Below are 22,178 nucleotides of genomic sequence, written 5' to 3'. Positions count from 1 at the left end.
ACCTACCTTAAAAAAAATTAGAATAGCTCGATGGAGTATGAAACTAGGTTTTTCCTTCAAACTATGCATGTTTGTAAAGATGAGTTGCAGACGCCGTCACCATGCCAGAGGGTTTGAATCAGTGAGTTGCAGGGATGTCATCACCATCATTTCATAGAGCTTTGTTATTGTTTCTGTTCTTGCCTTTCATTGGGTTATTTTGGCAATTTTAAAAGTAAAATACTCTTACAACAAATTAAAAATGTCCAAACAGCAAAAAGAAAAGAATGCATAAGGAGGGTTAAACCTCATTTTCACACTGATATCAAATCAGGTAGGCACTACTGAAGAAATAGACTCCAGGTACAAGGTAGGACATGAAACAGAAAAGGGAACTAGCATAATTTTAGTATAGCTTTACAGCAGTGGAAACTTAGAAAAAGAAAAGGAGATCATCATATATGCACAAAATGTTTAAGTATCATATGCAATAATAGCCCAGAAAGGGCAAGGCAAAGCAAATTTTGGTTCCTAGTACATTTTAATTTCTAATGAGAAGAAATGTGTCCATTTTCAGTATCTAAATGCCTGAAACTTTCGAGATCCGTCTTCTTCTTTTTTCTCTCTCCATTAGTTTCAATTATAAGATTACAGCAAAGATCAGTCCTTGGGTGAACTGCTACTGGCAGAAGACTTCTTTCCCGTGTACCTCTGACACAACATAAAACATGAACAAATATATGAATTACAGCTGATAATCACACATCAGAAGCAGTAATGATGCTAATGGTACAATTAAGATGTAATGGTATTATTATCATGGCATTAGAAACTTTTCTGATATGCAACGCCGTAAGAGTTTTTTATGATAACATTAAGGCCCTGTTTGGATTGCAAGAAAAAATATTTCTCATGGAATTTTTTTCTTCTACAATTTAGAGGGTAATGATATGATTAAGGTTAACTTAGAAGCATATTGTAATAAATTGAAGGCTCCAGTTGGTTCATGTTATCTTGTTTCATATGTAATAAAAAACTAGGAAATTTACAAGTACTTTTTCCTTTCCAAACTTTTCCAGAAAATTCCTGCAATCCAAACAGGCCCAAGATAAATAAAGGATATGCAAGCAATATTAGGATATGTACACAACAGCCAGCGGATATGTTTCATTTAACCAGTGATTTAACAACAATTAATTTCGGTATGAAAGTGATGATGGAGCTGGCCAAGAGGGCTAAAATGATTCCAATCTGACCTGCTTTCCGATGTTTAATGGGACGTATCTGTATTTGATCATGTGTAAAATTTGACGCTTCATCGTCAGGACAAACAGAACGATCCAATAGCAGAGCAATATGGGCCAGAAGACGGGCACATCAAATACAGAAAAGAATGTCATGACAAAAGCTACACAGAAGGCCTTTGTAATGGAATACCTGAAGACATGAGAGTAAAAAGTTTGTAAGCAGGAAAATCAGGTGTTATTCTAACTAGCACATAAAATATTAGTGTCCACTCATTAAGGAAATTTAGGATAATGATTAAAAAGACTAGATCAGAAAAACATGCTACTCCGCTCTAAACTTCCACAAATATGCAAGGAACTGGATGATGCCAACCCTCTTTAGTGTGTGGGTACACATACTCTTCTTTTTTTTAATGGTTGTGTGGGTGTGTATATATATATATATATATATATATATATATATATATATATATATATGAGAAAAGAGAAGGTACTCCATGGAGTAGATAACTTATCTACTCCTTACCTTAAAATAACAGTTGGGGCCACATTTTTTGGGTGATCCAAAGCATTCATTTGATGCGCCCTCACATTCTATGGGCGTGCCCAAAAAATCAGCTCGATAGGATCATCCTAACCCTATGAACTGTGGAGGCAAAAAATGGACAGATTTGTGCAGGTTTGTACACGTCCATTTTTGCCTCCACAGTTCATAGGGTTTGGATGATCCTATTGAGCTGATTTTTTGGGCACACCCTATCTATGCGAGGGCCCATCAAATGAATGCTTTGGATCACCGAAACAATGTGGCCCCAACTGTTATTTTAAGGTAGGGAGTAGATAAGTTATCTACTCCAGGGAGTACCTTCTCTCTCTCTCTCTCTCTCTCTCTCTCTCTCTCTCTCTCTCTCTCTATATATATATATATATATATATATATATATATATATATATAGAGAGAGAGAGAGAGAGAGAGGGAGAGAAGGGGGGAGGGGGAGGGGGAGGGAGGGGGAGAGAGAGAGAAGGGGGGGAGGGGGAGGGAGAGGGAGGGGGAGAGAGAGAGAAGGGGGGGAGGGGGAGGGAGAGGGAAAGGGGAATTGATATTCGCAGGACCATATTTAACAAGGGCACGTGACATATTGTCGTTTTACGAAAACGCACCAGAGCGGTAAGTTGCTTTTCCGTTTAAAACTAAAAGACATTAAAAAGGAAACAAAAAGTAACATTAGAAGAAAGAAAAAAAAGCCTCCACCAGCACCTCCAATTCCCCCGCCATCATGGTCACTGCCATGGATGCCACTCCCCGTTCATACAGAAAATCCATTACTATCAAAGAAGTTTACAGATTGAGATTTGAATCTTGCTTCTTTCAAGCCCCTATTGATATTTCTTCATATATATATATATATATATATATATATATATATATAAGCCAAAACTGTTTCAGAAGTCAAATGAGTACTTAAGTCATCTGAACCGAGATCAAGGCTCGAGCCAACGGTCCGACCCTCACTACAGCAACCTGCTCATTTTCTGACCTTCATGGAGTTAACCAAGAAGAAAGCCTGTGGAAAGATTATGCCACGGAACATGGCCTTCCACTTCAGGGGAAAAGCCCCAAAACTGCCTCTATTTCCATGACGATTTCACCAGGTTCTAAGCTGATTCCCTCCCTCTGCTTTTCTATAAACTCATTGAAGAAGACCCACAAGTGCCAAGGAGCCTAAAACCAAAAGCCCATATTGCCCTTCCGATTTTGTAGAGCTGGTTGAAATTTATTAAAGGAAAATTCCTTTCAACAGTTCGATGTGGCATTACAGGTGTTGACTATGATGGTAATGATCATAATGGTGAGCGGTTCTTAGATTTCCCATCTACCCTTGAAGTTCTAAACGATACAAATGTTAATAGCACCACTGATGATGGCAATGACCATGATGATGATGAGGCTAGTGAACACATACATCTTTTTTTTTTTTAGAGAGAAGATAACGATAGTGAACACACACATCTGTGCCTTGGGTAGAGGCTATGTTACATGGATTCTTCTGAATGGGGTTCTTCTCCGGTTCCTTCTCCATCGCTACCTTTTTCTGGATTTTTATTGGCCTCTGTTGACTCTAGATTCCCTTTTTCCCTTCTGTTCTCCCAATTTTCTCTGTCCTTCTAGGTCTCTTCAGATTTTTGGTCCTTTGTCGACCAAATCTTATGGCATTTCCAGCAACTTTCCCTCCTTTGAAGTTGATGAATCCACATCTGCTACACCTCCAGTTTCCTAGTCGTTGTGCGTGCCTTCCATTCAAAGCATTCTCTATTCTCCTTCCTCTCCTGGATCTAACCACTTCCCATCTGTCATCATCTGTCATATCATCACATTTCTCTGTGCTATTGACTTGCCTTTCGATTTCCTTTCCATTTACCTCTCTAGCCATCTCCCGAGTGTTCGAATGTTGGTTTTGGTTGGATTTTTTCCCTCAAATCTCTCTACCCATCTCTGGTTCCGGCCAAACCTCCATTGCCATCTCTGATTTCTCACTTCCATTGCCCAGAATGGACGTTGATGTTATAATTGAATTAGAACATTTTATTTGCTCCTAAATTCCTGAAAGTCAAACTGTGAATCCCATTTTTGCATCAATAGGCCCAAAATACATAATAGATTTGGATACCCCTGCCTGGCCAATTTGTCAGCCATGTCATTACTCCCGATTTTTTTTTGTAGTTACTTTACATGTGTAGGTATAATTTTCACTGTTACTGCAGGGGCAAAGGTGGGTGGAGAGGCTAGGTTTGGAGAAAATTAATGTTGCTACTGGACAACCATTCACTGGGATTGAGGTCCATCACATTTAGTTGATTTTTACTATCAAGATCTATCATTTGGAAATGGTTTGGAGAATGAGCACACATAGCAAAGGTGAGCGGAAGCACCTTCTCTCATGATTTTCATTTCTTAATTTAAACTCTTCAACAAAATTTATTCTCATTACATTTTATTTTATGTTGCTTAAGTTGTTTAGGAGTATGGTAAATTGTTACTTATTTTATATAATGAAGATTCTAGACCATGCTTAGGGCCTTGGGCCTAGGAATGCTCAAGGAAATAATCATTTACTGTAATCTATATTTCTTTCCTTTATTATTTTGTATCCCTTTAGTCCCTCTAAAATATTGTAACATAATAGAAACACAAGACATCCAATCAGAATATGCCATGAAATCCCATGCTCTTCAAGGATGCCCTTGGCGTCAGGGAACAGGTACAAGGGAGGAGTGTTGGTCTTCACACTTACACCTCCCAACCCTATCCAATACAAGATGCATCTCTCAATCAATTTCTTACTTCATGAAAAGGAAGAAAAAAGAAGCTTAATTTTGTTTGATTCTTCACTTGTTTCTTAGGTCGACCATATCAGCCTAGAACTTCACAATGTTGTCACTAGATGTATGACAGTTCTTCTCGGTGCCAACACACCCTCCACTCAATAACACCACCCGAAGGCACCACAATTGCTCCAACCTTGCATTCCAATCACATTAAAGTGAGAAAAGAGGGCAGATTGGTAGAGATTAATAGTATTATATGAACTTGACCTGAATTAATATGCACTCACTGGCCAATTAAGACATTCCTACAACTGTCCACACTTCTACTTGTTCTTAATGTTAGTATGATCCAATCCCTCCATTCACAACAACATATTTTTTAAAAAGTAAAAAAAATAAACGTTCACTCACAGAAGGAGCTCATTCCTCGTCTGTTGATTTGTAGGAACAAATTTGACCACATACAAGTATGAGCACTAATTTACTAATATATACAATACCTTCAAATAAATCTTGCATGATACTAGAATAACAATACAAGAGTTAACTCTAATTTAACTCTATCTGCACTTTAAATTTAGAGTCGTGGCATAAAAATGAAAAATAAATAAAAATAGACAAAGAGAATGAGATGGATCATCTAAAACTTCTAGAAAAGTCACTCAACTTTCAAAATGTCCGCCTATCGTCTCTTAACTTTGACTTAATTAATTTTTTAAGGATTCTAGACAGACAAGTGTCCAAGACACAAAACCTTTGACTTAATTGATTTTGTATGTATTCTAGACAGAAAAGTGTCCAAGACACAAAACCCAAATCTAGGTACATAAAAAATTGCAAATTTCCAAACACAATCGATTCCAAGGGATCCACTACAAAAATGGACCACTTGTATTGATAATTACTGAAGATTAGAATAGTATAGCGTACATACCATACAAATTGAAAAAATATAGCATACATACCGGTCATAAAAAATATGGTGTCTTATCGGATGTATTGGCCTATATTGACCAAATGCCACCAATATTGGTGTCAAAACTTTTAAATTCTAGATTGCTTTGTAATGCAATCTAAAGCCTTCATTTCAATCACTTTCAACTCTTATTTTATTTTATCTCGGATTAGGGGTCATATGACCATTTAATATTTATTACTCAAATTGAACGTTAAAAATGAACAAATAGCAAATCAACTGATCACGAGGGATCAACAATTTGAGTATTGTCTCTTATGGAGGTAAATGATTTCTTTTCCTTTGTTTCTTTTCTTCTTCTTCTTCTTCTTTTTTGTGTGTATGTGGGAGGAGTGTGGGAGGAGTGTGAGGGGGGGGGTAACAAACTTCTACTCAAATGAAAGCACGAAAGATATGATCAAGATAATCATGGAAAGAAAGAGGCATAAGGGGAATCAATAATACAACATATACTTCTAGCGCTTCTTAATCAATTGAAAATCAATCAACAACTACCATGAGCAATTTGTTTACATTGCATTGCTAGCAAGTTAGCCTACAAACTGGTATTTCTTCCCACATATGAAAAGGATATATGGTGGTCCCCTTAATCGTAGGAACAATTCCATTAGAAGAATTAAAGTTGGCCAAGTGGTACCATATAATCGTAGATCTAAGTAGAGCACCCCATGGAACAAGTTATCAAAGGTAGCCCACATGACTCTATTGAAGACCATACTTTCAATATTACCTCTAGATATTCTTTTATTGCATTCTTTTCAAATGCTCCACAACAAAGCCAGAAAACCCACCTTCTAGAGAATCCAACCCCTTAGTTCCTCCACTGAGTTTGGCATAGCCAAGCAAAACCTGAATAGGGAGAGGATTATCCCTGAAGTTGGACAGTGATGTACAGTGAATTATAAGATGATAAATTGATCCCCTCTATCAGTTAGGGATGCCTAGCTGAACACGGTCAAATCTAAAAACTGCATGATAAATTGATCCCCTCTATCGCTTATTTTTTGTGGTGGGCCCCTTACGATTAGAAATAAATAGTATATGAACCACGCCCCTCCCCCCCCCCCCAACTTATGACCTAAAAACAAGTAAAGAAAATCCCAACTATATTCTTCTCCTCCTTTTTCTCCTCTCCTTTCCTTCTTCCCCTCCTCATCCTTCCTACTTCTACCAATACCAACCACAAGTTTAGATTACTAATCATGGAATTTATATTTAATTTAATAATTTTGAATTAAAAATAGATAATTACACATTTTACTCTTTTCTTCTTTTTTTTTTGGAAAGGGCAAATAGATAATATTAAAAAATGAGACCGAGGAAGTCCCGAGGGAAGTACAAGATAAAATAAAACAAAACAAAAACAGAATGAGTACAGTAATCAATAAGCCGGGAAGTGAAGGAGGAAGATGGTCAAACTGTTCCAAGCCCTCCCTAAAAACTCCTTCTCTGGCTAATTTATCTGCAATCCCGTTTGCAGATCTTTTCACATGATATGCGTGAAGATGAAAGACTCCAATTATGTCTTGAATCTCATCAAAGAAAGCCGCAAAACTCCACGGAGGAGAGTGTGACCCATTAATCCAACTTATGAATCTGAAAAAATCTTATGTTTTACGATCCGATACAATTTGAACCTGTTACGATTTACGATTCTGATTTTCAGAAGCTTTCAGAAAATACCACTTGCCGCTCTGACATGGGAACCAAAAACCCCCTTTTTTTTGTTAGGGGATAGCTGTAAATCATCAAAAGAATGCACGATTCAATGACACATGTTATGAGAGACTGCTAGTTATTTACGAATATCTCCTCATTTTTTAATTTATTTATCAGTGCTCTTTTTGTCTTTTTATCTATTATTCCATCTTTTGATGTAGGTTTTGGATTCTTCCTCATTGTTTGATGTGACTATATGTTTTTGAGGCCAGTTCCAAGAATTAATGAATCTATTTACTTACTTTCTTTCTCCGTCCCAGTTACTTTCGTTTTTTTACTTCTTATATTTTCATGATTACTTTGCATTTTCATTTAATATGTGTTGATGTTTAACTTTCATTAAGCTAGATCTACATATTTTTCAGCTTAGTCCCCGCAACAATAGGTCTACAACCTATTTATTTTACTTTTCCATTTTTCATGATTTTCATTTATTTAATGGCTTTTTCACGATTTTCTTTAATTCTTTTTTTAGCAAGTAACTTCATTAAAGAGAATGGCGACTGATAAGGTCAAACCCAAGAGAGAATACAAATGAAGAGTCGACAATAGTCATAGAGAAATGAACCCCTCAAGGAGGCATTAAATCAAAGATAGCGAGGCTGTCCCTTTAAACCCGCATCCATGCTAACCGATCGGCATCAGAGTTGGTCGACCTCCTTACAAGCTGAAAAGTCATTGGCACATCCTCAAGTCGATCAAGCATCTCGTCAATCATGTGAGCAAAGCACCAAAGATAAGGCTAAATCTCACTCATCCACCTGACAACATTGAGTGAGTCTCCTATAATCAATCTACTAAGGTCCCTAGTGTCTACAATCCTCATATCCGACAAGAGTGCTCTTACCTTAGCTTCATTTGAATCTGCGATTCCAATTGGGCCTGAGAAAGCCCACTTGGCTACACCATCTCATCCCTTAGGGTACCACCCACGCCAGCTGGCCCTGGATTACCTAGGCTCGACCCATCAAAGTTTTAACTTTAGCCATCCTTGGCCTGAGGGTTCCCAGTTAGCGAAGGAGTGCGTACCTGCACCGCACTAATGCACCCCCTAGTGTCTACAATCCTCATATCCGACAAGAGTGCTCTTACCTTAGCTTCATTTGAATCTGCGATTCCAATTGGGCCTGAGAAAGCCCACTTGGCTACACCATCTCATCCCTTAGGGCACCACCCACGCCAGCTGGCCCTGGATTACCTAGGCTCGACCCATCAAGGTTTTAACTTTAGCCATCCTTGGCCTGAGGGTTCCCAATTAGCGAAGGAGTGTGTACCTGCACCGCACTAATGCACCCCCGCCCCCCGCTCTCCAATAAAAAGATCGTAAGCAGAGATGAACCAGAAGCTTGCGAGGGTCTTTACACAAGATATGGTTAATGCTATCACCTTAGTGTGCGTGCATAGTGACTTCACTTGTCAATCCCCTGAAGTAGCAATTTTTATAACATTCCAAATTATATTGTATTTAATTAATAATACAATCTATAGAATTTATAGGTAGTAATGAACTACACAGAACCTAAGCTCAAACCACAATTACATTTCATCAACCTTCAACCCATAAGCCTTACGACCATTAACAATGTGATCTTCGAAACCAATCCATTTAGCCGATCGTGACAATTCATGCACAATTTTTTCAAATGGGATACATCTAAAATCCCAGACCATTTTCCATGGACTCGAATTGACTCATACATATTTCATAAAAACAGGCACAAAACTCAAAATTGGAAATGAGAAGAACATAATGCAAGATAATGCAATTCAATATGCGCTTCAAGTCCTAACATTTTTTATGCAGAGATCGGAATGCTGACATCAAGTGTCTACGCGTAACCCACGAAAAAGGGAAATGAAAGCTATAAGATAATATAAAATCCAGTGAGAAGAAGATACATTTAACATGTCAAACAAGAAAAGAACCGAACTCAAACTGGTTAAAGCAGGAGGTCCAATGCTACTAGATGAAAACACTTTGCCTGATAATCAACGGACATATATGAAAATAACAACTTCATTCAACAGACTTAATTTCAAGGACGCCGAGATGAAATTACCAGAACTTGAACTCAGGGAGACGACGAATGAAAGGCCTGAACTCATCCGAACCCTTGGTCGGGAGGGATGCTCCATCCATAACTTCCAGCTCTGGATCAACCTTCGGCGACAGGAACCCAATCAAGAGATTCAAGACATAGATCCCGAGCCCATACGAAATGATGTAAAACCCTTGAATGAAATAAACACGCAAAACATAAATCGCTGCTACACCGAGCGTTCCCATCCATCTCCCAACCGAATGCGGTGTAGATCTATCCAGATAGTACCGAAAGGCCCTTGAGAAATCGCTCCTCCATTTTGCCAGAGGCAACGAGGCGGCAACGCCATCACCCGAAACTCCCTCCATGAAAATTAGGGTTTAAAAGACCAACAGACCTAAGAAAGAAAACACTGAAAATTTCAGCAGAAATTCCTACATAAATCAAACTTCCATGAAAACTAGGGTTTTAGCAAAAGATAAATGCAGCATGTTTTCCAGAGGAATGATGATTTCACTGATAAGCAGATCGCAGATCAGAATAAAAAAATGTCCATAACAAAAACACTAGAATCTAAACCTCCTTGATAATTATGGTTAAAAAAACAAAAAATATATTGTGCTCTTAACCTCCTCGGTTGTGAGCTTTTTCTAATTAATCAAGCATAAAGTAACAATAAAAATGTCAAGATCGATGAAACTACGTTATGACAATCAAAACGGATCTGAAATGCAGAAAAGAAAAAAAAAAAAAGGAACGAGATTCAGAAAACCCAAACCTTGAAAAGAATTAGGGCTTTGCTAGAAGAAACAGATCCGAATTAGAGCAAGCAGCACCATGAATGGAAGATAAACAAGAGTAATGTAGTCTATGTAGAGCTAGGGTTAGGGTTAGGGTTACGGTAGAGCTAGGGTTTCAGAGAAGAATGGATGAGAGAAAATACCGGAATTATTTACGCCTATCGAAGCAACGAAGGAGAAAAGTAAATTCCGTGGACGTTTTGTTTCCTTTTTCCTGCGGAGATATCTGAGATAGGAAGGGCATTGAAAACGGAGAATTTATATGGTGTAGGCCCTTATACTTATAGTCCCGTATTTTTTTAAAATACCGTACGGACCACACTATAAGATGATCCAAACCGTCCATGTGATGGGCCACAACGTAAATAGGTTGTGTGCAAAAATCAGTTGCATTGGATGATCCCAACCCTCCGATCTATAGAGGAATTGCATATTATGGAAACCTTTATAGATCGGATGGCTAGGATCATATTATGGGGTCGAAGACCGCATGAAGCGCATGATCTTACACCTGTTTTAATTACCATACTTACCCTTCAAGGTCGGCGATGATTCGCTTTGAGTCTTAACATAGTATGGGCAACAATGTCAAAACAATCCGTCGGCAGCCTATTTAAACTTGGATTATATGAGCTTCGTACGCCCTCCACCTGTCATTTCCACATTGATCGATCATCCTATGGATCCAAACCGTTCGTTCAATCCCTTTTGAGAATTGTATTAAACTTTGACAACTGGTTAAATAATAAAAGACAGGGTGATTTAGTGCAATTATAAGAAGTGCCAATATCACTGGCCTTTGCTAAACATAGTTTATGTAGGGGTAGTTTATGTAGGGGTGCAAGTTTGGCCCTGTGAACCCTGACCCGAACTGACTCAGGGTTGGAAAATCCAACCCTGAGAGCAGGCTTGGGTTCAACCCGACCCGACTTGACCCTGTTGCAGCCCTAGTTTATGAGCTATGGCCGACCTAAGAAGGGTGGATAGATCGGATGGTTCTATAATAGCCACAAATTTTCCAATAGTAAAAAATAGTGAAAAAGATTTTAACTTTTTCAAAGACATTTCAAATGGTCCATCAGGATAGACACAATGTAAAAGTAGAAGGAAAGGAATTCCAATTCCCATTCTTTACTTTCCTTTTTTCTCTTGATTTGATAAGAAACTGTGAAGAACAGGTTGTATTTGGCAACCAAACAATGCTAGTCAATTGAAGAAGTGTCCTTTTACCCCTTACAGGTGCGGCTCTTTGGCTTAAAGTCTTGGGTAGGTTTCCCAGTGACGCGAGTCCGAATCCTCTTGGGCTTGCCCGATGCGCGTGGTTTACTGGTGATTGCATGCATCCACAGGGAAGAGTCCCGCTCTACAAAGTGGGGTGGGGACACCCTTCGTCAAAAAAAAAAAAAAGTGTCATTTTACTTCCATTTTCCAACATTTTGATGTATCCATAAATGATCTTGGTTGTTCATCTAGTGGGACCCATAACAATTTCTCTTCGAATAAAATTAGAAGACCTATGTTGGTTAGATCCATGGTTTCAAATTTTGGTTTAGAAATGCATTTTTGTCCTCACTGAAACCGGAATTTCAATCCAACGAAACAATTAAAAATAATATTTTATTTAATACACAATTTTGGCTGAAATTACCGAGTTGAAATTTTGGGAAAATATTATTCAATTAAAAAATCGAGATTTTTGGGTAGAATTTTCTTAAATTTCAATTTCGGACGAAATATCGGGAAAACAAAATTTCTAAATTTAGCCGAAAAATGTAACGCTTCGGGCATGTATGATTTCGATCTCGGTTTTGACCGAAATCCGAAGTTTCGGTTGAAATTTAAAACCATAGTTAGATCTAGATGCCAAAATACATAGAGGAAGACCATTAATCCGATGATTAGTATTGTCCGATCAGAATAATTTTTGGCGGATGAGATCTTCCCTTGTAGTGTAAAAGAGTAGTCATAAATAATTAAATAGACTATAGGGTGCTGGACCAGGAATCCACATTTGAGAATTGAGATATTGTAAGCCAAAAATTAGTCTGATCTGAAAATCTAAACATTAAATCAATGGCGAATTCCTCTTTACATTTCCGTATCTAGATCTAACGAACAAAAGTTTTCCGAATTTTAGTCCAAGAGATATCGTTATGGGTCCCACTAAATGAACAACACAGGCCCCCTTAACACTCTTTGGGAGTATATGTGCATCCACAATTCCACATCATAGTCCCTCCAACAACAGAGATTTCATATGGTGTCCGAGCGTGTAGTCCAGTATTTCTCTGAAAGTACAGTGGGTCCCACTTCTAAAGATGATCCAAATCGTTCACTTATCAGGGCGACGATGTAAATATGCAGTCATCTACAGATCGGAGGGTTAGGATCGTCTTATGGAGATGATCTGGGCATTTACATAGGATCATCTTCTCCACAGGATGATCCTAACCCTCCAATCTGTACAGGACTGCACATTTACATCGTGGCAGGATAAATGAACGGTCTGGCCCATCCTTTGAAGTGGGCCCCACTACACATTTAGAAAAATACTGGACTTCTTGCCCGGGCACCGTATAGAGTCAACAAAAGTCATCCTTCCCAAGAAAGCACAAAGTCTCACTAAAAAGCGTCTGCACAATGTACCGAATCTCTCTCTCTCTCTCTCTCTCTCTACCACGTACTCGAATCTCCACCGTCCGATGATTGGCTTCAACGCATCCAACGTACTTTAAGTAGCCAGAGACCGACAGGTGAAACACTGCCCCGGAAAAGGCCTCCCTCTACCAGATTTCGGAGGTCTTTAAGTAGCCAAGAAATTGAGGAAATTATTCATCCTCATCAAGAACAATTTCTCTTCTTTTACTCTCTAAGCTCTGTAAGTTTCTTCATTTTTTTTGTCTTCTTTACTGAGTGTGTTTTTTCCCCTTCTCATTCACACCATGCTTCTTTTTTTTTTTGTAATATTGAAGGTCTGTTTTAAAATCTGTTGGTAACATTATAATTTTAAATTTTGGAGGTGAGAGATGGCTAGTGGAGATGGAGAAGCGAGTGGGCACTCAAGGTACCCTCATGTCGTACTCAACGAACGTATACTCTCTTCCATGTCTCGAAGATCTGTTGCTGCTCATCCCTGGCACGATCTAGAAATAGGTATGATTCTACCAATATTGAACCCAGATTTTGATTCGCATTTCTATCTATTTCCTTTGAATTTATTTTTATCTTCTCTTAAACTTTGCTAAACAATTTCTTAGTTTTTTATCCGATAGCTGTATGCAGTTGCAAATAATCCTACGCCTGTGTTTTTTATGCAGGACCTGGTGCCCCGGCTGTTTTCAATTGTGTAAGCTGTCATTCAAAACTGGAAAATTTAGCTTTTACCTCTCATGTTACTGTGATTTACATGCATTACTTCAACTTTCATCAGGTTCCATCTAGTGTGATTTTTGTTTTGAGGAAATGCAATTTTTTTAGGTTTCAATTTCTATCTAATATGCTTTTAGGAGCGGTAAAGACTTAAAACTAGCTTTAAATTGGTAACCAGCTCTGTGAGTTGAGTTGATTAATGCTTATATTTTTGTCAGTTGAATCAGGGCGCATTTTATCCAAGAGTATGTGAGTTGAGTTAATTAATTCTTTTATTTTGTCAGTTGCATCAAGGCACATTTTATTGGAGAATTTGAGTCAAATCAGATAGATATCCTTCGTCTTAGTAGGATTGCGAAAGATTCGGTCAATAATCTACTGAATCTTACTTGCTCTAATATCCTTGAGAAGTAATTTAGGTAAAGAAAACTTATCTGCTTATCACTGAAGTTTGTGGTCTCTCTCCCTAGGTTGACGGAATACATGGGGAGGGAGGCGGATCTCTCTCTCTCTCTCTCTCTCTCTCTCTCTCTCTCTCTCTCTCTCTCTCTCTCTCTGTGTGTGTGTGTGTGTCTCACCCTCTCTCTCTGTCTCATTGGCGGCGATGCCTCGGTAGAAACCGATGGGTCCCTCGTGGAAAGGGTGGAACGGAGGGCTTGGCGAAGGCTGACGGTGGGAGATGAACAGGAGCGGGCTTGGATTTGGGTTTTGAGGGTGTTGATAGTGGAGACCATCGTGGGGGATTTTGTTGAGGTCGAGAAGGGGGTGGTATTCCGGGTGGAAATCAGGGTCCCTGACTTGGGGGAGGCGTAAGTAGCCAACTAGCCATGTAGGGTTAGGGTTTGAAGAGGAAGGAGGAGGAGAGTATTATACTTATTAGGGTTAGGGTTGAAGGGGGAAGGAGGAGGGGGAGTATTGTCGTTGTTAGGGTTAGGGTTAGAGTTTCGAGATCACGTTCGGACGGGTATTGAATGATTTGATTTGAGTGGGGAAGAGGGGTAGAGAGTCACGGACGGGAATTAGATGATCTGATTCTAGTGGGGAGGAGGATTTTTTGGTGGTAAGAAGAGGGGCAGACGGTCACGCCTGAGGAAAAGCCATGGAGATTGGAAGGAGAAGATAGATGGGCTGAGTTGAAGTAGGAAATGGAGAGGATGGTGGAAGGAACAAAGATGTTTTTAATGGGGATCCGTCTGAGATTGGTCGTGGTGCGAGGTGGAGGCTGCTGGAGATCGGATGATGTTGATGGGTTGTTGGCTATCGTGCACGGTTAGGGGCGCAAAATAGCTCTGGGTCTTTGAGTGGGGTTTTGAAAATCGAATTCGCCAGCTTGAATGTGGTGGAGAAGTCTGCGGGACGTGACAGGTCACGATCTTGACTTTGTGGGGCCACAAATATGGCACTTTTTGTTGGATTCGATACAATTGAGGCTATTGGATAATGTAAGGGGGAATGAGTTTTTCCTTTGGGCCAAGGAGAATGCTCCTGGGCAATTCATACTATGTAAATCTGGTGGGACTATTGGTCCCCATTGTAAATTTTGCTGATATGAATATATTTGTCAATTTTCAAAAATAAAATAAAAAATTATCTAGGTGGAGTTGATTCAAGACAGTTTGTGTCGAGAGTTGAGCTAACCTTTGGATGGTTTTCTATTATGTTTTAATATGAAGTTCACAGGGCTTCCACCATATGCGACTTTCTTGGGAATTGCATTTGGCTTTGGAGAAATATAGTCCAGCTTGTGTAACTAACTACTGTAACTAACTAACCATTTAATCTGTATCAATTCTGAGTTTTTGTACTGGCACTCTATGCCCCTCATGTAGTTTCTCGTTTTCCTTTTTGGTAAGACTGTTCTTCATAAAAAAAAGTGAAAATAAAAGAAATTGAGAATAGTGGTTAACTTATACGTTCCTGGCATTGAATGTTCTTTATGAATAAGTTTGGCTTGAAGCATCAGTTTATTTAGGGACTTTAGTTATAGTTTCGTTTTCTCCACTTCACAAATTTATGATAGATTGTTTGACAAATTTCTGGTGTTCTCAAGCATCAGCAATAAAAGTTTGGTCAATTATGGAACAGGAGTGGATCCTTGAAAGTTTTTTTGGTCACTCCTTTATAAGTGCATTTGCGATCGTGTCTATGATTATATCCGGAGGTTTTGGTTTCAAGATGATATCTTGTGTGGTTTTTGCATGCTTGTGGGGTTCATTTGTCAAGTGTCACTTGATGGAGCCTAATGTGAGAAAAAGCATCTCATGCTCATTAGTCTCCACTGGTATATGATTATGCGCTTCATGTAATTCGATGATGGTAGTTCCCACTAATCAGATAGGGACATATCCCATAATGGATTATGGCGCCATTTGATAGGTTTTGTGGAATTGTTTGTATGGAAACCTATCAAAGTCATCAAATTGGGACTCATGCCCAAGTACATAAGCATGAATCATTAGTTCTTGCTAAATTGTATTGAAATCACAGTGACAAACCATTGATCTTGCCCCATAAATGTGCATATAAATGGCTATCCATGGATGGTGATCAACTTACGACTTGGTTTGTTGACAAGTCAAACATTCGGTCTGCTTGGGTCTTTTCCTTCAACTGGGGCCATATGAATGAACAGCATATGGTAGATATGTGGCTTTCATATTGTATATCTCTCCTTTCCCCAAAATAACTATCTTCAATTATCTTTATCGATTAGGCCCTGTTCCACCTCTGTCTCTCCATCTATTGTTGCATTTTCTTTTCTATATCTTATTTTTTAATTGTTGTTTCTGATAATTTAATTTTCCTTTCCCAAGACCGTTGCGTTTCCAAAATTCTAACATCTCTCCCAATGTTATGTACGCTTTCAGGATATAATGAGTTTCCAACATAGTATAAATACTTATACGGCACTACATTTTCTGGTTTGCTCTTTTGGGTATAATGATAATTTTTATTTTCAAGATTTGACACAGGCAATTCGAAGGAGACACAAAAAAAGAGAGAGATGCTAAATTTTATATTTAAAGACCAGTGATCCATATCTTTGCTACTTTTGTTATATGTCATCACAACGGTCATTATGGTGTGAAAAAATTAATATTTTATTTAGTACCGTCGTATTACGAGAGGCATTTGTTGTCCTGCCTGAGCAACATTCAGAAGGTTGTTTATTGGATTGGAACTTGGTCCAAAGGTTGTTTATTGAAATTGAAACTTGGTCATAGACTAGCTTTAGCTAGCCGATTCTCAAGCCCAAGTTCAGTTTTTTTAGAAGCAATCGTCCTGGAGTTCTGCATTGACCATTGACTAGTTCAGTTTAACTCTGAAGGCAAAAGACCAATTGGCGAGTTGATTCCAAGTTTCTGAACATTGCGTATCAGTGTTGATTCCCATTTTTTTTTTTTACGTTTTCAGCTTTGATGATCTTGGTTCTTCACTCATATCATCTTACAAATTCTGCTGCAGGTGGTTGAAATTGGCAAGGGTAGTAAAGTCAAGTATGAGCTGGACAAGACAACTGGTCTTATAAAAGTATGAACCTAATTTCTTTTCCCTCCCATTTAACTTTCCATTTCATGTCATTTAAGAGTTTTTGTAGGAGCCTACAATTTGTACACTAGCTTAAATTCTTAGTTAGGGAATCAACCTACTTAAACTGATGATGACTGCGAATTTGGCATGCACGCTTTTCTTTTGCTCATGACTCGTCCCACAAAATCTTATAGTAATTGCTGTTACATAGTTTGCGTCTGTTTCCAACCAATCTATTATATAGTTTGCTTCTGTTTCCAACCAATCATTTTTTTCCCCCAGTTTTCTTGCTTTTCCTTATTGGTCGATTTTTTTTTTTGAATGATTTTATAAGACCATGCTGACCCCAACTAGTTTGGGACAAAGGCTTAGTCGAGTTGAGTTGAGTTGAGTTTAATGATTTTTCCTTATTGTTAGATATTCCGCTTAATGGCAGTTTTTTGCCTCATGGTTACGGGACCTTAGATAAAATCTATGGTTGAGTGAAGCATCATGTTTTCCTCACAAACACATACACATGCACAAACTTAGGTACATTCTTAGATACATATTTTCATTGAATGTTTTTACTTGTTTTTAGAATGTGATCGATCTTGGTGCCCAAGTAGTTGGAGCATGATGGTCACAGCCTTGAGGTTGCAAGTTCAACCCTAGCAATTATACTTGCCTAAGGCCCTGTTCGTTTGAGATTATGACAACTGATTGTGAGCTCTCAAACCGATTATTGGACTCAAAATTACATTAATTTTGAGTCCAATAATCAGATTGGGGCCTCACAGTCGGTTTCCACAATCTTAAACGAACAGGGCCTAAGATCTAAAAGGGCTGTTTTATTGCAGGACAGGTTATGGATATGACCCTATCCTGGCTGGTTTGTATTCCAGGATATGTTGTTCTGGATAAGTTATATTCATATGATTTTTTATCCCTGAAAAAACCTTATTTTCAAAAAACAAGGACAACTGCAACTCCACTTTTTGACAGAAATTACATTATCCTCTTTTTTGAAGATAAGTGCTTTGCCTGTATATATATTTCTTATGATGGATAGTTGTGCTACAAACAATGGATTACTCTTATCTTGGAATATACCTTATCCAGGACAATCTATTCTACAATCAAACAGCCTCAAAATATCTGTTGTCAATGCTAGTGCAGCTTACTCGCAGATGACCACTTATGTAGGCAATTACTAGAACTTAACTAACATATTACAATCATGAATGTAAGTTCAGGTCGATCGTGTTCTTTACTCATCTGTTGTGTATCCACACAACTACGGCTTCATCCCACGAACACTCTGTGAAGATAGCGATCCCATGGATGTACTGGTGTTGATGCAGGTACCTTCTCTTTTTCTTTGAAATTATTTTCCTGTGATTTCTCTTTTGTCTTTTGATTCACATTTTTGAAACATTGGTGAATTTACCCCTCTTCCATAGGAGCCTGTGCTGCCTGGTTGTTTTCTGCGTGCCCGAGCCATTGGGCTAATGCCGATGATTGATCAGGTGAGATTTTTTCCATGCTTCCTTAAATGTTGATGAGCTTCGAGTTATGATTTTTTTTTTTTTTATGGTCATCTTTGAATATGATTAGTATGCCAGTGACCTACTATTAGGTTTTTCAATGACCCTTCATTCTTATCCATTGTTTTATTAGAGACTATTTGGTCCATTGTGGTTAATTAGTATATGGTTCCTTGCAGGGTGAGAAAGATGATAAGATAATAGCGGTATGTGCCGATGATCCTGAGTTTCGTCATTACCAGGACCTCAAGGAGCTATCCCCACATCGCCTTGCAGAGATCCGCCGTTTCTTTGAAGACTGTATCCTTTTCTGTAACTTAATTGCATAATTCCATTTTTTATTTTTATTTTTTTGTGTTATAATCCAAATGGAGTCTTCAACTACAAGTTGTTTTCTTCAAGTAGAAATGATCTTTGAACGGTTAACGAGTTCATTTGGGTAGCTTAGTATTGTTCTGACTATTTTTGTTCTTCTCTGCCTATTTGAAATTTCAGAATGAGCTTGCAACTTGGTCTGCTAATTTACTTGGACCTAAAGTTCATTTGGGTCACTCTATCATATTGGTCTATTTCTATGGAGCTTAGCCTCGGTCTCATTAAACATGTACTGACTATGCATTTCCCCATAGATTGTTTCTTCATGCTATTGGCTTGATTGTTGTATCTAGCCTTGACTCTATCAATAATAAAGACAAGAAGAATGAGAACAAAGAGGTTGCTGTGAACGACTTTCTCCCAGCCGAAGACGCCGTTAAGGCAATCCAGTACTCTATGTGAGTTCTCTGTACATCTTATAATCAATTTTCCAATTCAAAAGTTTTGGGTGGGACCTGACTAATTGACTCCAGGGCTTCGTACTATTTTGTGTACATCATATAATCAATTTTCCAATTCAGAAGTTTTGGGTGGGACCTGACTAATTGGATCCAGGGCTTCAAACGCTAAAAATAGTATACACGCTTCCCTTGACACATTCTAGTATTGGTTCAGAAAAACCGGTAGTCCACCCACAAAGTCTATGTTCAGCTACATCTTGCCATAATATCTTCAACCAAATTCAGGAGTCATGGCCATGGGTAAATGAAAGGTGCAAGTTAGTTGGCACTAGGTTGCAACCTTATCACCTTCTTAGCTCTCACCACATTGGCAAAATGCCAGTTTAGTCTTGCTAATGGATAGGCTCACACCAAAATTAGCAATACCGTCAGGAAGTGCGAGGATTTAATGTCTATGAGCACCCTCATCTTGAGGCCAAGCCACTCCATACTGTCAACCAGGGGCGGAGCTACATGTAGCATAAGGGGGGCAGTTGCCCCTGTTGAGTTGGGCCAATTCCTTAATAGGCCCAATTCAATTGGGCCCAGCCCCTTCAAAATTTGAAGGCCTGCCCCCCTTATGTATAAGCCTGTATAAGTGTGCCCCCCTTATGCATAAATCCTGGCTCCCCCACTGCTGTCAACTATCCTGTCCTCAAATTGCAAACCAGCTTTTGCAAGTAAGGTTTGCATGGGACCACTTTGGACTGTTTCCTCACACAGATTTCATCCTCTCCCTATAGCTTTTTCTCATGTTTTGAAACCCTCCTGTACTTCACATGTTTCAGAAAATTTTAACTTAATTGTATAAGTATTTCACTTCAGGAAAAGAATTCAAGACTTATGGGCAATATAGCTTACGTAGAACCCCTTTGGACTCTAAAATTTATTTGTACATAATCTTATATACAAATGGTTTTGAAGTTAAATATTGTTATGATTATATTAGTTTTAGAAATGATCTAGTCATTGGCTTCCAAAGAGACTAATTTCCCATTTGCAAATAAGACTAAATTGAAATAATAGTATTTGCAATAAGAACTAATTTTGGTTGCTTCCAAAGAGGCCCTTACAGTTGTGTTTTTTTCATGATTCTGATATTGTAAATGGGTTTACTTGGGCTGTTATTTATCTTCCAAACCATTGGTGCAGGGATCTGTATGCCTCTTACATTGTGGAGAGCTTGAGGCAGTGACTTCCTCTTACTGTCTGTAATTTGGCAGGCAAGTAGACCATCTGCAACCTACCTCCTATTTATATGCATTCATCTTTACTAATATGAAGAGAGTACTCTGTGACCTGAATTATGTTGTAAGAGCCATTGCATTTTATTATATGTGGCCTTTCTTAATACTATATCAATGAGTTCTGTTGCATAGCTTTCAACAAAAACTTCAGCTTATGTTGTTCAAGCCATAGTATGTTTTTCAAGCCTAGTTTCAATACTCCTCCGTGTCTTGCCGAGTCGACTCCTTTTTGGCAGTGGTTCGAGGGGCATTTATTGTTTTGTGAATGGCTAGCGTCTGTCGCGAAAGGCATTTCGCGGCTGGTCTGTCACATGCCAGACCACCCACCCCGTGAATGGAGACAAAAGTTGTGGTCTTCATTCACTAGGTGGCTGGTCTGAGATGCGACAGAATGAGAAATGCCTTTTGTGATGGACCCTGGGAAATACCTTGTTTAAATTATCAGGAAGAAAAATGTTGATGTGATAATCACTGGTGGCAAGAATATGAGACGTACAAATCATATGAGGCCACGCAATTAAAGTAAATAAACTTTAAAGATCCTGCTGGATTTTCAAATCACATGATTTCTGAGTCTGGGTTTTTTATTTTTAGTTCAGTTCAATCATTCTTCGGAGTAACCGGGGATTCAAAGTGGAGGATTGGATTTTCCTTTGACTACAACCATATAGACAAGCCATCGCCAATGTGCATGCTTTCACCACAATTTTGTGAGCTTTACAGAGTGTTAGAACTCATAGGTTCCGTCACTTACCAGCATCTTCCCATCCAGTCCAATGTACATCCAATTTTCGAAGTTTCATGCTTGAAGAAGAAACTAAGGGGCATGTTTCGCAACCATGATTAAAAATTCTGGGGAATATTTGTTTGTTTGTGAGAGTTATTTGAGAGGGGGGTTAGTGAGGAGAGCATAAGATGGGGGAGGGAATCAGATGAAAAAATACTTGTTTAGAATTTCCTTATTTTCCCTATTTCCCAGCCCCATCACATGCCTCCTCACCTCTCTCTCTCTCTCTCTAGCCTCTTGCTCCTCGCTCTCTCTCTCTCTCTCTCTCATACTACGTAAATCAGGATTCCATGAAATTTATTTTCATGGTTGTGAAGCACGTTCCTAAAACATATCTATCGAGAGAAATATCAAATTTCAGCAATATGTAATTCTGGACTGGCTATTCATCAAGCTCAATAATCAAGCAGAAACGGGGTATTTACCAATTGAAGATGTTACTAAGAACCTTATTGCACATTAGAGAACTTTCCGGAGTTTGTTGCTACTCAACCTGGAGGATGATGTTAGAATTAAGGGAGGGTAAATGTTGTGATACATCTGTATATCACAATTCCTAAAATGTGGCTGTTATTCTGTCAGGGGAAGCGAATTTATCATCGGCCATAAATAAATGTAAGTAACATTTGGCTAGACAAAAATACAATTGCCTTAGAGCTTGGAGGTCTAATCCCTTCACCTCAACTCAACTAGTTGGGGTCGGCTAATGAAATCCTTTAGGAAATTTTCAAGGTCTAATCCCTTCAAAGAGATCAAAAATATTCTTCCATCATATTTTGTCTATTTATCCTGTTAACAGATTTCAGCCAATTT

The 22,178-nt window shown here is 38.6% G+C and overlaps 2 protein-coding genes across 3 annotated transcripts; one reads left to right on the top strand and one right to left on the bottom strand.

The window, feature by feature from the left end:
• Positions 1-357: 357 nt before the first annotated feature.
• Positions 358-10,341, bottom strand: LOC143884570 (protein RER1B-like). 2 transcript variants are annotated; one of them, XM_077388215.1, is made up of 4 exons: positions 10,069-10,341; positions 9,309-9,687; positions 1,236-1,416; positions 358-690 (listed from the first exon to the last, which is right to left on the bottom strand). In XM_077388215.1, the coding sequence occupies exons 2-4, from the start codon at positions 9,656-9,658 to the stop codon at positions 640-642; spliced, it is 582 nt and encodes a 193-aa protein (XP_077244330.1). In that variant the 5' UTR covers positions 9,659-9,687; positions 10,069-10,341; the 3' UTR covers positions 358-639. The 2 variants fall into 2 exon arrangements, with proteins under 2 accessions (XP_077244330.1, XP_077244331.1); XM_077388216.1 differs by having other exon boundaries at positions 10,234-10,334.
• A 2,433-nt stretch (positions 10,342-12,774) lies between these two features.
• LOC143884569 (soluble inorganic pyrophosphatase) lies at positions 12,775-20,776 on the top strand. Its single transcript, XM_077388214.1, has 9 exons — positions 12,775-12,968; positions 13,110-13,243; positions 13,408-13,436; positions 16,925-16,990; positions 18,226-18,333; positions 18,433-18,498; positions 18,696-18,816; positions 19,208-19,289; positions 20,484-20,776. Exons 2-9 carry the CDS (start codon positions 13,117-13,119, stop codon positions 20,524-20,526), a joined length of 642 nt encoding a protein of 213 aa, XP_077244329.1. The 5' UTR covers positions 12,775-12,968; positions 13,110-13,116; the 3' UTR covers positions 20,527-20,776.
• Positions 20,777-22,178: the final 1,402 nt, after the last annotated feature.

Source organism: Tasmannia lanceolata, unplaced genomic scaffold, assembly GCF_043159265.1.
Source record: "Tasmannia lanceolata isolate RefF3 unplaced genomic scaffold, GAP_Taslan_0.1 ptg000008l, whole genome shotgun sequence".
In the NCBI taxonomy this organism is placed as follows: Eukaryota; Viridiplantae; Streptophyta; class Magnoliopsida; order Canellales; family Winteraceae; genus Tasmannia; species Tasmannia lanceolata.
Note: the sequence above shows the minus strand (reverse complement) of the source record. Positions and strands in the feature narration are given on the sequence as shown.